Source organism: Lactuca serriola, chromosome 2 (assembly GCF_051521515.1).
Source record: "Lactuca serriola cultivar US96UC23 chromosome 2, Lser_US96UC23_V15, whole genome shotgun sequence".
NCBI lineage: Eukaryota > Viridiplantae > Streptophyta > Magnoliopsida > Asterales > Asteraceae > Lactuca > Lactuca serriola.
The window spans coordinates 214923049-214940227 of record NC_136409.1 but is presented as its reverse complement, the minus strand read 5'-3'; the positions used below and the strand labels follow the sequence as shown (position 1 = coordinate 214940227).

The 17179-nt window shown below is 36.9% G+C and overlaps 1 protein-coding gene and 1 non-coding gene across 2 annotated transcripts; both read left to right on the top strand.

Moving 5' to 3' along the window:
* Positions 1-6884: 6884 nt before the first annotated feature.
* On the top strand, positions 6885-6991 carry LOC145091102 (small nucleolar RNA R71). The gene has a single exon (XR_013701990.1). It is a non-coding gene; the product is annotated as a small nucleolar RNA R71 (small nucleolar RNA).
* A 9043-nt stretch (positions 6992-16034) lies between these two features.
* Positions 16035-16658, top strand: LOC145090048 (uncharacterized). The gene has a single exon (XM_079028403.1). The coding sequence runs from the start codon at positions 16035-16037 to the stop codon at positions 16656-16658; it is 624 nt and encodes a 207-aa protein (XP_078884529.1).
* The last annotated feature ends 521 nt before the right edge of the window (positions 16659-17179 follow it).

The window sequence follows — 17179 nt, the reverse complement described above, 5'->3', positions numbered from 1 at the left end:
AATTAACCTAATTTATTAACAAATTTAATGAAGGGTTTTATCTGATTTTACAAGATCAGATGAACTTAAATCCAATTCAATAAGTAAAAACACACACTCTTGTTTAGATTGAATCCACTTTTCCCTTATGGCTAGCTAACAATTATGGATTACTAAGTTGGTTTTTAATTATATTAGTAATTTAGTTCTATCTTACCAATATTTAACTAATTCATGTCAAACCATGTATGTTCACACATAATTAAACACAGAACCAATTATAGTTGAAAATATGCTATATAAGATTTGTTGTGTAAACGCAATTATGATCACAATTCTCGTTCTCTAGCACAGCTAAACTTTATTTATTCTAATTATTAACTAAGATTGGTCAATCCTAGCTCTAACAATTCAATGTTCACTAAATTATTAGGTAAACAGGTTCATGCAGTTTAATGGTCACTAAGCTACACAGAACATGTAATTAAACAATTAGATAAACAAATATTAACATGCTAGGTCATACAAATCAAACACAAGCAAATTTTCACCAACTAAGCTTAATCCATAATCATATAACTATTCATAAGTTCAAAACTTCATCTAGCTAAACAAGAGTAGCTAGATTCAGCTGCTCATTATAGTAATTAAACTAACACAGCTAAAACTAATGAAAGACATGTTCTAAAAATAAACCTTTACTTCTTTTGGTGTTGAAAACCCTCTTCCAGAGCCTTTCTTTCGTTCTTATTCGTCTTCTGGAACTCTTTCTCTTCTGCCAAAAGTCTCTCCTTTCGTAATAATCATCAGAACTTATATAATGCTTAAAAACTCGCGCCACGTCGTGGCCAGGTTGCGCCACGTCGTGGGCTTCAAGCAATCCGTATCCTTCAAGGAAATCCTCCGCGTCGCGATGCTTATCTTCTGAACACCCATGCCACGTTGTGGGATTCATCGCCACGTCGTGAAATTAGCTCTTATCGTGAATTTATTATTTTCTTGTCTTCCAAGCCTCCCATGTTCCCCATTTTGTCACCTTTGGTCCCTTTCTTCGAAAATCCTTTGTATTGACTGAAAATAACAATTTAAACTCATAAGTATCTTTATTCTAAACATATTATCAATTTATTAATAAAAATGTACTTAAATACTGCCTAAAAATAAGTGTAAATATGGCAATATCAAAATACCCCACACTTAGGTTTTGCTTGCCCTCAAGCAAATTTCAACTTAATTCTTAATTACTAAAACTACACAGAACAATCCGACTCTAGTTCAGCCATTATGCCAAAACCTCAACGCATGCATTTGTGTCTAAAATTCTCCTAAAGTACCCCCATACTTTAAATACTCACAATCTTCATAAACACTCACCCACTTTTTCCGAACAATGCTCATTTTATGCAACCCTCCGAATCCATCCGCAGAAAACCTCCCAACCTCAAGGTATTTTTAGTTGAGCAACCTAAGCGTACATAACCTAGAATTACAATTTTTCGATACCACTATGGAGCTTTATTTGAATTCTTCATTTCTTTGACATTTGATCTTTAGTTTCTTTGAATTCACCACCTTTGTTTGATTTTTCTGGGTATCTTCAACCTTTTGGATTTCTTCAGAATTTTGATCTTTTGATCTTCCCTTTATTTGCTCCAAAATTCTTCAAACTTTACTCGTAATTCTCTTTTTTTCTTTTCTTTTTTTTTTCTTTCACATGTAACTCACTTTTTTTTTCACTTAAAAGCCTACATGCTTAAGTAGAGGCGCTCAACCTCAACCTTTATTGGTTAATGATAATAATTTTCCTGGATACATTTCAGGTTTAGGCTGCTAAACCTATTGCATCCCTCAGACCAAGCGGGGTTATGTTTTTGTTCCATGATTTCACTAAAATAAGGGAAGCCACAAATGCACTATAACGTGTATTGGCTCAACTAAACATTTGAACTTTCATCGGATCATCCCGCATAATACTAGCAATTATAGCTCAAATTATTAGTACTAGATTCAAGTAATTTCAATTTTCCAAATTTTCTGGCAATTTACTAGCAATTTACTGTTTCTACCCCTACCCCACACTTATTTCATACAATGCCCTCATTGTATGTATAAAACAAATCAAAATTAAAGACAAGGGAGAAAAAGGAACAGACTCCCCTGGGATAGTGGCGTGAGCATCTCCAAAAGCGTGGACAAAGTACAATTGGACTTTCAAAAATCGAAACCCGGTGGAAAACTGGTTGAATACGTAAATAAACCACGAACCGCACTCGAAACTTCAATTCGTCAAAGTGTGTATTTGTAAGGAAAAATGTGCCAATGATAAACTGGATCTCATCGTGATATGGGTTGACACCGCAAACACAAAAAAAAAACTAAACTACCAAAAATTTCAAGAGCGCCACGACGTGGCACAAGGAGTCCACGTCGTGGAAACTGAACCTCAGCAGAAAATGAGTTGTTTGCTTTATTTACTCTAGCAGCTTTGACCAATGACTAACTGGTTGCCGACGCTTCTATGCAAATATATTTCCCAACTATAACCTCTCTCCTAATAGACCCCACGCTTATCTTGAATTGTGGTTCCGACTCACGACTCTTAGCTTCTTTGACTAGACAAACACGACTCGAAAGTTAACCTTCTATGCTCCTTAGAATTCCAACGCTAATCTGAAAAATGAGATCAACCCAAAAGAAAAATAAAGTAACATAATAGTCTTAATAAAGTTTTACATCACATACTAAAGTTAAAAAAAAAAAAACTCAAAAACAGAACAAATAAAATCAATCATCATCTTGATCTTGTGCTCCACTCGGCCCTGCTCTATCATCTTGTGGACGCCATAGCTCCTCCCATGTCAGAAAATAGGGATATTATGGTGGCATAGAAGGTGGTCGGGTCACACCCAAATGTGAATAGATACCCTCAGTAAGCTGGGTATGGTAAATAGCATGACCTCGTAGATTATCCAAATATGTTCCCACCCGACTCTGAAAAGGGTCGGTGGGCACTCCTTGCACATACTGCGAAGCAGCACGCTCTCGTTCGACCTCACCTCTAGCCCGCACATTCCGACGCCTCGGCCTAGCTGGTGGCTGCTGTCCCGGCTGCACTTCCTCCTGTTCGTCATCGATCGGTGGTATAACAAAGCGACCCCCGATATTCACCACCGCGCGCATCACACCCAAGACTTGAATGGTCAAGTCTGTGTCCGGGAATCGAGTGAGATTCCTCACAAAGTCAGGGTTCAAAATTTGATATGACCTAGCCAGGCGAGTAACCAAATGCCCCCCAGTAATCGGGCTCCCAGGCCTAGAATTGGCCGCTTTCTTCCCCATAAACCTTGCCAACATATAAGGCAGATCACAACAAACCCCCGGGGTAATAAGTGTCCATAAATAAAATAGATTCTGGATGGGGACCTTATCACCATGATGCTTGTGATTGATTGAAAACGTGATAAGGCGGTGCAAAAATCAGAACACAGGATTCCGTATTTGTGACTCACTCGAGTCACGAGTGTTGTACTCATGGTTAGAAATGCCCCGCCAAAACTGCACATCCAAAGTACCTGGAGTAAAATCCCGCACACATCCAAGCAAGAAAGGAATAAAAAATGGAGATTGCGTCTCCACTTCCGTATAGAGTCCCATACGCCAAGCAAACTCCCGAAGACTACACTCACGATATACACCTCCAAGACGAAACACAAGTGCCCTATTGTAGGTGACATCAAGGGTGCGCTCTTCAAAACAAACGGTAGAAAAAAATTCTACCGACAATTCCCGGAACACGGGTTCTTGAATGGCGAATAGATTCCTCCACCCGTGACAAGTGAACGAAAATTGATCTTCAACATAAGTCTTCGACCAATAACGTTCCAGTTCCACTACCATTCCCACTCTACCCAGCCATCCCCAATCAATAATCGGGGCTATTGCAAACTCCCTATTGTATAACCATCCAAGTCGATTCTCGTAGGTTGTTAGCAACGGTCGGGGAATGTTTTGAGGGAATTGATATAGAGGATGTATGCTTGCTACATCTATCGGGCCCTCTTCCTGCTGGACAGCTCGTCGTGGTCCCATTTCTGCAAACAAGAGCAAAGCAAAGCAGCAAACAAATAACACATTAAAACATATATAAAAGGGCCTGCCAGAAGTCACGACGTGGCCAGGCTGCGCCACGTCGTGGAGCTTGTCGAACCCAAATGCTGAATCGGACATGTTTACGTGCGATTTCCATAAAAATAATTCTTGGGGTTTGTTCCTATGGACTTTTAAATAACATGGAAACTAAAATCGGACACTAGATTCAACCAATTTCGTGAATCATTCAAACCCTAATCACGACAACTTGAAATTGGAAGAAATAATTGCAAAATAATAAATAAAACACGTACCAAATGGAGTAATTAGCAAGATCTTGCAACGAATTTAGAAGTATAATAAGAAATTGGCAGTAGGGTCGTGATGTTCCCGTGAGTGCGGCAGTCTTCCAAGTGGGGGATAAGGGGTTTCTTGGTCAAAGGGTTTTAAGCGATTGGTCCCCCCCCCCCCTGATTTTTAAAGGCCACGACGTGGCGGGCTTTGCCCACGTCGTGGACCTTAAATTTCCTCAGATCGCGAATTATTATTAAGCCCACGACGTGGCTGGCTATGCCCACGTCGTGAGAGCTGTCAGATGCCAAATTTTAATAATATTCATCTAATTGACTAATTTCTTTGCAAATATTTCATTATTTAAAGTCCCCTACAGCTATTTCTCTGCTTATTACCGGTTTTTAGATGATGAATTGATGTCTTTCCTAATTAAAAAGAAAATAAATAGAAAAAGAAAATTGCAAACCAAACTCGGGTTGCCTCCCGAGAAGCGCTTCTTTTTCTTGGAGTCTTGAGCTAGACTCCGTGTCTTCTACGTTGACTCTTCGGAAGAGTCTACCACCAGGATCTTTTGTTCCTTGAACCGCCGTTTATAAGCTTGAACTCTCCTTTTATACGCCTTCTTTGAATTTTCTTTTTTAGTTTTTCCATCTTCTTCATGCTTTCGTTTTGTGCCCTTTGTGTGTTCCTCACTCTCCATAGCGTTCCCCTCTTTTTTCACCTCCGGCCTTGTTTCTTTTGAAGTGACTTCCTCTTCATCACTTGTCATTTCCTCGTCCTCTTCGCTCACCCAAGAAGGTGGGTTCTTGTAAGCTATGACTTCAATCAAATACGGAACAGATGCCCTGGGTTTTGTCCTCTTGGCTTGATGAACTACCTTTATCTCTTCTTCCATAAGCTTTTCCAACTCTTCTAGTTCATTCTCCTCATTAATCGTGAACACTTCTTCTTTATCTTCTTGAAAATCATTTCTTATCCCGAAGACTTCTTGTTCATCTCCAACCCTCAAAGTGAGCTTGGACTCGCGGATATCAACCAGGGCACCAGCAGTGTTAAGAAATGGCCGACCAAGGATTATCGGAACATCCGTGTCTTCTTTCATGTCCAAGACTACAAAATCTATTGGAAAAACAAATTTTCCGATTTTCACCAAAATATCCTCCACTATGCCTCGGGGTTGTGTCACTGAACGGTTCGCCATGTGAATCTTCATCTTTGTAGCCTTCATCTTCTGAATCTCCAATTTTTGATAAAATGAAAAAGGCATTAGATTAATGCTAGCCCCGGAATCGGCTAAAGCATTAACCTTCATTTTATTCCCAAACTCGCATGGAAGAGTGAGGCGTCCAGGATCCCCCATCTTTTCTGGTGTTTCTCCCAACACAACTTTTGAAATTTGCTCACTTAGAATCACTGTAGACTGTTTCTTTAATTGCCTTCGCGTATCTATCAAGTCTTGCAGTAATTTCTGGTTCTCGGAAGCTTTGGATAAGGACTCAACAAAGGGAGTATTAATTGGAATCCCTTTCACATGCTTCACAAACTCTAAATGTTCCTTCTCCAGTTGACTAAGTGCTGCACGGGTGGGAAATGGCATAGGTGGATGATAATCTGGAATAGGCTCAACAGATTTTTGCTCAGACTTGCGCCACGTCGTGTCCAGAGGCGTGCCACGTCGTGGCGAGCCTGGTTCAGCATTCTTTCCATTTTCGATCCTTGATTTCTTGGGCTGCTGCGGTTGTTCTTCCAACGCCTCCAGGAACTCGGATATTGTATCTTCTTCAGTATCGATGGCCATTACGTGAGATTGGGCTTTTACTTCGGGATTCTTCGGGGACAATTTTTCATGGACTAAAGTGGCTAGTTGACCAAGTTGTACTTCAAGGTTGTGGATGGAGGCTTGCTGGTTCTTCATCAAGGTTTGTTGTTCCATGATAGCGGAATCCGTGGCATCATGTCTCTTCTCCGAAGCCTCCATAAACTTCATCAAAATGGTCTCTAGGTCGGGTTTCTTCTCGATTGGTGGCTGCTCCTTTTGGTAAAAGCCTCGACCTGTCTGCCTATACTTCTCTTCTTTTTGCTTTTTATACTCTTCATAGGGCAGCCACTCCTTCTTTGGTTTCCTCCAGTCGTCATCAAACTTATCCCCACTAGAGTAGCACACTTGAGCTTTTCTGTTCCCAGACTCATCCATATTGCAGTCCTTGGTCAAGTGTGGACCACTGCATCGCTCGCACCCCACTCTTATGGCATGTATCGACTGGTCCATTTGTGTTATCCGGCGATCCATGTTATTTAGCATGGCCATGACAGCTGCAATTTCTTCAGTTTGGGTCCCTCCACCGCCTTTACTTCCGTCTTGCCTCGGGTTATGGTACTCGCGAGAGTGTTTCGCGAATTCTTCGATGAGCTCCTTGACCTCCCTTGGATTTTTCTTTGTCAACGGTCCTTGAGAATCAAGGAGTTGTCTTGTCATTACATTGACCCCATCATAAAAGATTGACATCTCTTGCTGCACATTTAGGTCATGTTGAGGGCAATTTCTGAGTAGGCCCTTGTACCGCTCCCATGCTTCGTATAGTGACTCCCCCGGTTGTTGCTCAAAGTTGGTTATCGCCTTCTTGAGTTTGGCTATCTTGGATGGCGGGCAGAACTGGTCCAGGAATTGCTCACGCATTTGAGCCCAAGTAGTGATTGTACCTGGTGGGAGTGCTTTTAACCACTCCTTAGCAGCTCCTTTGAAAGTGATAGGAAGCATCCTAAGCAAGACTGTATTTCTTGTGACATTTGGGACATTGAAGTAATCAGCAATGTCGTTGACTTCGTCTAGATGCTTAAAAGCATCCTCATGATCCTTCCCGAAAAATGGGATGTCCTTCAGTGCTGTCAATATGTGTCCCTTTAGTTCGAATGTGGCAGTGGCAGGAATTGCGGGTTGGACTAACCCAGGACCCATGTCATCTCGGATCCGCTTTTTGTATGCTCCCATGGACATTTCTTCAATCGCTGCCATCTCGTTCCTTGGCTCGTTCTCGGGTTCACTTGTGTGTTCTTCAAATTCTGGCTCGGTATCGCTTTCGGACTCGGTTTGCACGGGTGTGTGTTCCAAATGCTCAAAATTGCTCTTGTGCTTCGCTGATGAGCTGGACTCTCCTGTCTTCTTTCCCGACTTCCTAGAAAAGGCTGACTTCAATTCTTGCAAGGGCGTCTTTTTCTTGTGAAGTGCAGATTCGGGGTCTTCCAGTGGTGGCACCAAGTGTGTGTTTGAGCTTCTGGTCATGAACTCCTGCAACTTGCTAAACTAAAACGTAAAACTGAACTAAAATAAGAAAAACTAACTACCAAATAAAAAAAAATTTAAAAATTTTGCCTGTCCACGTCGTGGCAAGTATGTGGCCACGTCGTGGACTCTGTAAAAATTTTTATTTTTGCTGAAAAATTAACTTTTTGTGGCTGTGATCCCACAAGAAGGATCGATTAATTTAATGCAAATAATTAAACTAAAAACTAAGCCGTTCCCCGGCAACGGCGCCAAAAACTTGATGTGCACAAAAGTACCCACTAATTTTAATATTTATAACCTAACAAACTTAGACTATCTATGCACTTATAGGCAGTGTACCTAGTCAGATTACAGTATAGCTTAGGTAAGTCGGGTGTCGATCCCAGGGAACGGTGTTCTAATTAATTTACTTACTATTAAATTAACCTAATTTATTAACAAATTTAATGAAGGGTTTTATCTGATTTTACAAGATCAGATGAACTTAAATCCAATTCAATAAGTAAAAACACACACTCTTGTTTAGATTGAATCCACTTTTCCCTTATGGCTAGCTAACAATTACGGATTACTAAGTTGGTTTTTAATTATATTAGTAATTTAGTTCTATCTTACCAATATTTAACTAATTCATGTCAAACCATGTATGTTCACACATAATTAAACACAGAACCAATTATAGTTGAAAATATGCTATATAAGATTTGTTGTGTAAACGCAATTATGATCACAATTCTCGTTCTCTAGCACAGCTAAACTTTATTTATTCTAATTATTAACTAAGATTGGTCAATCCTAGCTCTAACAATTCAATGTTCACTAAATTATTAGGTAAACAGGTTCATGCAGTTTAATGGTCACTAAGCTACACAGAACATGTAATTAAACAATTAGATAAACAAATATTAACATGCTAGGTCATACAAATCAAACACAAGCAAATTTTCACCAACTAAGCTTAATCCATAATCATATAACTATTCATAAGTTCAAAGCTTCATCTAGCTAAACAAGAGTAGCTAGATTCAGCTGCTCATTATAGTAATTAAACTAACACAGCTAAAACTAATGAAAGACATGTTCTAAAAATAAACCTTTACTTCTTTTGGTGTTGAAAACCCTCTTCCAGAGCCTTTCTTTCGTTCTTATTCGTCTTCTGGAACTCTTTCTCTTCTGCCAAAAGTCTCTCCTTTCGTAATAATCATCAGAACTTATATAATGCTTAAAAACTCGCGCCACGTCGTGGCCAGGTTGCGCCACGTCGTGGGCTTCAAGCAATCCGTATCCTTCAAGGAAATCCTCCGCGTCGCGATGCTTATCTTCTGAACACCCATGCCACGTTGTGGGATTCATCGCCACGTCGTGAAATTAGCTCTTATCGTGAATTTATTATTTTCTTGTCTTCCAAGCCTCCCATGTTCCCCATTTTGTCACCTTTGGTCCCTTTCTTCGAAAATCCTTTGTATTGACTGAAAATAACAATTTAAACTCATAAGTATCTTTATTCTAAACATATTATCAATTTATTAATAAAAATGTACTTAAATACTGCCTAAAAATAAGTGTAAATATGGCAATATCAAAATACCCCACACTTAGGTTTTGCTTGCCCTCAAGCAAATTTCAACTTAATTCTTAATTACTAAAACTACACAGAACAATCCGACTCTAGTTCAGCCATTATGCCAAAACCTCAACGCATGCATTTGTGTCTAAAATTCTCCTAAAGTACCCCCATACTTTAAATACTCACAATCTTCATAAACACTCACCCACTTTTTCCGAACAATGCTCATTTTATGCAACCCTCCGAATCCATCCGCAGAAAACCTCCCAACCTCAAGGTATTTTTAGTTGAGCAACCTAAGCGTACATAACCTAGAATTACAATTTTTCGATACCACTATGGAGCTTTATTTGAATTCTTCATTTCTTTGACATTTGATCTTTAGTTTCTTTGAATTCACCACCTTTGTTTGATTTTTTTGGGTATCTTCAACTTTTTGGATTTCTTCAGAATTTTGATCTTTTGATCTTCCCTTTATTTGCTCCAAAATTCTTCAAACTTTACTCGTAATTCTCTTTTTTTCTTTTCTTTTTTTTTTTTCTTTCACATGTAACTCACTTTTTTTTTCACTTAAAACCCTACATGCTTAAGCAGAGGCGCTCAACCTCAACCTTTATTGGTTAATGATAATAATTTTCCTGGATACATTTCAGGTTTAGGCTGCTAAACCTATTGCATCCCTCAGACCAAGCGGGGTTATGTTTTTGTTCCATGATTTCACTAAAATAAGGGAAGCCACAAATGCACTATAACGTGTATTGGCTCAACTAAACATTTGAACTTTCATCGGATCATCCCGCATAATACTAGCAATTATAGCTCAAATTATTAGTACTAGATTCAATTATATATAACTAGACTCAAAATGCAGAAATTTAAACAGATAATACTTGGAACATTCACTCGCTTTATTTTAACATAAATGACTTAAGGAGATAAATCGTCACAAGTATTTTTTATTGGGATTAGTTATTCACAAATCAAAACTTATTATGTCCCAAACACTACATAATGTTGTGTTTTTGTCTCATGATTTCACTATAACAGTGAAGACACAAATACTCTATAACAAATTTGTAACGTCCCAAAATTCAAGACTAAAAATTTCTTTTAATAAAACATTACTTAAAGCAAAATTTTCGACTCAAAACATAATCAGAGTATTAGTTTCCAAATCACATGTTCGTTATCAGAGTAAAACATTCCCAGGCTGCCTAATCTATGGTGTGTGCCATGCGATCACCCCGAGCTCTTCCCTCCGCTACCGGAAGTACCTGAAACCAAAACTGAAAACCGTAAGCACGAATCTTAGTGAGTTCCCCACCTTACCACATACCATGCATAACCACATACTGAACATACTGGGCCTCGCCCGCTACAACGGCCCCGCCGCTCCAGTCCCCGCCTGGCTTCGAGCCCCGCTCGGATACAGATCTGTTTCACTTAGGCCTGCCTGTCATAGGGCCTCGCCCGCTAACATATAATAACACATAAACATCTCACAACACATAAGCTAAACACATACTAACGGATCCTGTCCAAAGGCCTCGCCTGTCCTGGGCCTCGTCCATGTCCTGCTACTGATGAGTCATGGAACCCCGTCCATGCTCCTACTGATAGTGAGATACGGGCCCAGCCCACACTCACTCTTTCCCTAACTTGGGCCTCGCCCCTGATCTGCTGCTAATGAGATGTGGAACACCATCCACACTCTGCTATTGGTGAGATACGGGACCTCGCCCACACTCACCTCCCTACCAGGCACATACAAGTATCACATAAACCATTCCTTGGGCACCTGCCCGCTATCATTGGACCTCGTCCTGAATATCATACTAGCATACTGTGCCTAGGGCTAACCCCCAGGTCTTCTACTCATAACTACATGGGCCGACATTGTGGCCGTAGACCCATTCACACAAAAAGGAAAACTCACCTGCACTGGCTGAACACGCTGATGATCCCGCTAGCTGCTGCCCGGCCACTCTCTGAACTCCTGCTCCACTAGCTCCCCGAGTTATCAATATCAATGCAACACTTAGTCCGACTGACCCCCGAAAGACAACCAAGTCAACTCTGGTCAAAGTCAAAGTCCTGGTCAAAGTCAATCTCCCAGGTCAACCCTACTCGCCGAGTTGGCCTACCGACTCGCCGAGTTCATAAGCTCAGAGTCCTTCCATTCGCGACTCGACTCGCCAAGTCAGTCCATGACTCGCCGAATCTATCGATTTCCGACTCCTGACTTGTCCAACTCACCGAGTCTTCATTCGACTCACTGATCGAGTCTCAACTCGAAGGGTTTGGGGTTTCGCGACTTGACTCGCCGAGTCTAAGAACAGACTCGTCGAGTCCAAGACAGCCTTCAACAGACTCGCCGAGTTGTTCTTCAAACTTGCTGAGTTCCTGCCCAACTTCATCCAACTCAACAAGTTGTTCATCCCACTCGTCGAGTTTCTCCAGATCTTCATGCTACTAGCCGAGTCCACTCAAAGGACTCGCCGAGTCCATTCAGATCTTCAAACATGCAGAGGACTTTTGAGTCATGCATGGACTCCAAACTGTAGATCTACCCTTCCCAAGCCTATTTGTCACATGTAGAGAAGGAGATCTAGGCTAAATACACCATAAACTAGGGTTTAAAGCAAAGAGGCTCCATAACCAACTCATGGGCAGATACTTTTGCTTCTCAAGACCAAAATATGTTTAGGTCTGAAGTAGCAACTCCAGATCCGATTTCTAACTCGAATGGATGACTAACCATGGCTTAAAAAGCCCCAAATCTCACAACCATAGAAGATCTAAAGGAAGGAAACGGCTTAATACCTTCAATAACTCAGAAAGGTTCCACAAACTGCAAATCTAAGGCCAACCCTTGAAGCTCCAATGATTCCCCTCTTTCCTCTTCCTTCAAATCACCCAAAAATGGCTTGGAAGCTTGAATGCACAACAATGGAGACTTATGGTTCGTATTCTAGGTGAGAGAGGCAGTAAAGGAACCCTAGGGGAGAGAATGAGACGTTTAAATAGGCACCAAGTCCCGAGTTTAGGGTTTTCCTCGTACAAACCAGACTCGCCGAGTCTCCTTGGCCGACTCGCCGAGTCGGTCACTTACTCCTCAACCCGGATCCCGCTCGGACTTGCCGAGTTCCTCCTTGGACTCGCCGAGTCGACCCTTAAGCTTAGGGTTTCCTTTCCTTTCTTTGCCTTCCTGACTTTGGGTGTTACAAAATTAGGTTAACTAAATCTTAGAGTTCTCATTGAATTATCACTAGCAAACTAGTTCTAACGCAATAATATCAAACTTTTAAAATGTACTAGATTTTTCAAATTAGACTATTTTTGCAAGTCTATATAATATACTTAAAAAATTTAAAATCTACCATTTTTCAATAATAAAACTATTTAAAGTTTGAAATCCTTTCTCGACCCCTACCCTACATTTATTTCATATAGTGTCAATCATTGTATGCATAAAATAAATAAAACACATAAAAGAAAATAAAAAGAAAAAGAAAAAGAAACAAACTCCCCTATGTTAGTAATGGCGAGATCTACTTGATTGTTGTGGGGAAAACGTTGACATCTCAAATTTGTAAGCTGGAAACTGAATTTTTCTGCTTCTTAATATGCCGGAAAATGATCAAAATCACCAACTTCTGAAATATGGCGCAAAAGATTGGAAAAAATTGAAATTAACAGTAGTCATGACATGGGAAAGTGTCGATCATGTCACACCGTCTCGTATAGGAATCCACCATTGCGATGAAAAACTCTGCCATGACGTGGGAATGTGTCAACCTATTATTTATATAAAATAATTTTTATATGATTATGTGTTGTTATATAATACATTCTAGTTTAAATCTAAAATAAATAAAAATATTGATTTTCTATTAACCGACTAAATTAATAAACAAGTGATGTATTTGTAACTAAAACATTCCCTTTGACTATCTTAAATATTACTAAAAGAGAAACCTTATGACATCATCTTAAATAATCTGGACCATTGATTGTATTTCAATCTTATTTTTTCTACCCTTAGATCAAACTGCTGACATCATCTTCCCTATATGGAATGTATTAAATTCCAATAAATGCTTTCCAATCATCAATCAATAACTTACATTCGTTGAAATGGAATTTATTTAATTCCAATAAAAGCTTTCCATATTTCACATCTTGAATTTTCAGTTATAAAGATTTTAATATGGTCAATTTTAAAAACATGTTACTAACAAATCATTTCAATCAAGGTCTTAATATCAACCATTAATATAAATCTGTTTATATTAGTAAACCATTAATATAAAATCTTTTTTATTAGGAAATCATTAATACCGAAAATCATATTCAAATTATCACATACATATACGATTCATCATTGAATCCACGACTCACATTTATTTTCAATCGTTTCTTTTCTTCAAACCTTCTCCTACAACATCGTTAATATTGATTATAACTTTCATCATCAATCTCTGCTATAAACATTCGCTCTTGTGCGCTAGAAGGTCAGTACCTTCTTTCGCTTTTTTATATTTTTTTCGATTATTTTTTGTTCATATATCAAATGTATGTATTCATATATTTCGATTTTCTTTGTAAAAATTACATGAAATCAGTTAACTACTTTTCTGAAACTTTTCAAATAAACATGAAAAGATATTTGGTACTTTTAACAAAACAAAAATTAACTATCTTGGGAACTGACATTAATTACGAAAATGTTACTTTTATATATTAGAGATGATTATGCTTTTTTTTTTAATTTTTATGTCATAAGAATCCGGTTAATTTTGACATGATTTTAAAATATCATTGAAATTATTATGTTTTTGTATATCATATCAACCTACTTTTTTTATTTTCGTATAGTAACAATAAAATTTATTAATTTACACAACAAATATATATATTTCAAATTTTGTAATATTATTATACCTTACAAAATACAACTCCCTCCAAAATAAATTTTCGCCGGTAATTTCATCCATAATTTCAATAAATTTAAATTTGTATTTTCTTTATATAAATTTTTTTAATGATCATGATTTTTTTTCTCCAAAAGTATATCAAACATTTACGTCTTAGATAATGCTGCCCTATTATAATTATTATTTTCCAAAAGTTTATCCGTTTAATGAAGAATTTGATATAATAAAGGAAGTGAATGTTAATTAAAATGGGATATATATTCCATAATTATTACATTAGTTTATTAAAAAAACTAATATCAAGGTGTAAACATTAAGCATTTTTAAAGTGAAATTTCAGAATACATACAAACGATGATGTTGTACAATGAAATATAAAATTGAATAGACTGAAAAAAAAAAACACTATTAAAGCAGTCAATCTTGAAAATAACATAGTTATGAAAAAATTATAAAGTAAGATAAAAATTATAAAATAGTAGGAGATTTGTAAAAAGTACATTTAGTAAAAGCGTTACGGTTATTAGAAAAAATAAGACCGTTAAGATTAGTGAAAATACAACATATACACTAAATTATCATAATAGTAATGAAATGTCATTATTTGATATTTCATATAATTGACAGCTATATCAAATTACATTGATGATATACTAAAATTATTCAAAGTTGCGCCAAAACTAATGCAAAGTTCTTGCGAACACTAAATAAATAAGAACAAACATAAAAGCTAGCATTTATATTTATAATCAATTTAAAATAAACCAATCATGATTTAGAAAAGAATCTCCATTGATGACATACTAAAATTAAATATATATAACATTTAACATTTTATAAATTATATTACATAACTTTATTTGAATAAATAAAATAGTTGTTAATATTTAATGCAATAGAAAAAACGGTATATTGATTATTAATATATGTTTAAATTAAGTAACATTATTATGCAAGGAACGTCTAATTAAAATGCTTATAAATATATAAATATCATAACTATATGAGACGAGAAAAGTCGTTCAACTAATAAAACAAAAAATAATGTCTACAAAGAGATCTTTCAATGATTATATATATATATATATATATATATATATATATATATATATATATATCGTTTTCAATGTATTTTCTACACATTTCAATAATACCAATAACCATATATTTTTTTATAATCATTATACAATATCTATAAACGGTTATATGTTTTTTATGCGTTTCCCGCGTTTAACGCGGGCTATAATCTAGTTTATTTTATTACTCATTGCCAAAAAAATCTTTTGTATTTTACTTTAATATTTTTTATTTTCTTTTTCAAAAAAAAGTCATACTATTTTGCCAAAACTAAAACTTTTAGTAAAACCAAATTTTTGTTAAAACTATATATGAGTATTAATGTGCTACTACATCGAAGTTTTAATAATATACTACTTTTTTAATTTTAAATAAAGGTTACATAGAATTAAACCATTATAACTAAAAAGTTTTTCTATTTATGATACTTAATTGATATTTATGATATTTAATTATAAGTCTTTAATATTTATGTGTATTAGTTATATAAAATAAATTATATAAAACAATGAGTTATTATATTAAACATTATGTTTAAATATGAAAAATAAATAAAAGTTATTATTCACTATTAATTTAAATGTATTAATAACTAAATGGTCTATTTACAACTAAAAACATTGATTTATATTATTTATTTCACAACTCATTGTCATATGATCAATGATGTGCCAGACCGAAATATGGTAAAGTAAATAGTCATACCCAATAATCTTATAGTTATGTGATTTATATATACTTATTATTTAAAAAGCCTCATACATCAATTGTACATAAAGGTACAAAAATAGCAAAACTTACATATAAGATGTCATTTTATTGCGATGGAAGGTCTAAACATAGCTCTCAAATCAGCAAACAGAATATCAATATCGACAACATCTTCAAATATGTAGTAAGATCAGGAGACAAAACCTCATTCTGGAATGATACTTGGATAGGATCTGACAATTTTAGACACAAATATCCAAACCTGTATGCTATCGAACCAAACAAAAACTGTTCTGTAGCCCAAAAGACTGCAAGTAATCATAATGCATGGCAGTGGAAATCATGCCCTTTGTCATTAGGCCTCGCACAAGATCTTAGTTCGTTATATAGCGACTTGTTTTCCAGCCCCCTTACACCAGGTGACGATCATTGGAGATGCAAATTGACAACAGATGGAGTGTATACTGTGGAGTCACTTCGTAAAAAAATTGATCTTACATCTCATCATACTTCACAACCTTCGATCATTTGGTGCAAACTTGCACCAATTAAGGTAGTAGCATTTATATGGAGAGCTTCTTTGGGTCGGATTCCTACATCATCAGCTTTAATGAGTCGGGGTATCAACATTCCATCCTCTCTATGTGGATCTTGTGTTGGTGCTGACGAACAGGTTGATCACCTGTTAGTTAACTGTCCTTTTGCTACTTATGTGCGATAGATGATTTTTACCTGGTGTGGAATTTGCCCCCCTACAATTACAGGCGTAGGTGAATTAATTCAATTTGCAGGCACATGGGGAAACTGTATGAAGCAAAGAAGGAGATTCATAGTCATATGTTATGGACTATTATGGGGGATTTGGAAATTTAGGAATGACAGAATATTCAATGGCACATTCACAACACCAAGCAAGGGAGTGGAAATTATCAAGTCAATGTCGTTCCTATGGATCAAAGTGAGAGGTTCCGGTAATCTTTGCAATTGGGACGAGTGGAGATTGTCTCCTTTTTCTGTTATGTAAACATCTCTTGGACGTTCTTGTAATGTTTTCCCATTTTTGCCCCTGTCTAGTTTCTTGCTCGACTGGGGCATTTTTTTAAAGTATGGTCGTTTTTCCAAAAAAATTTACTTTACCACATTTCTGGTCACCCATCATTATCTCTCACTTTATTTATTTATTATGAGTCAAAAAGAGAGATTATACAAGTTTTATTGATAGATGTACAAATGGCTGAAGCC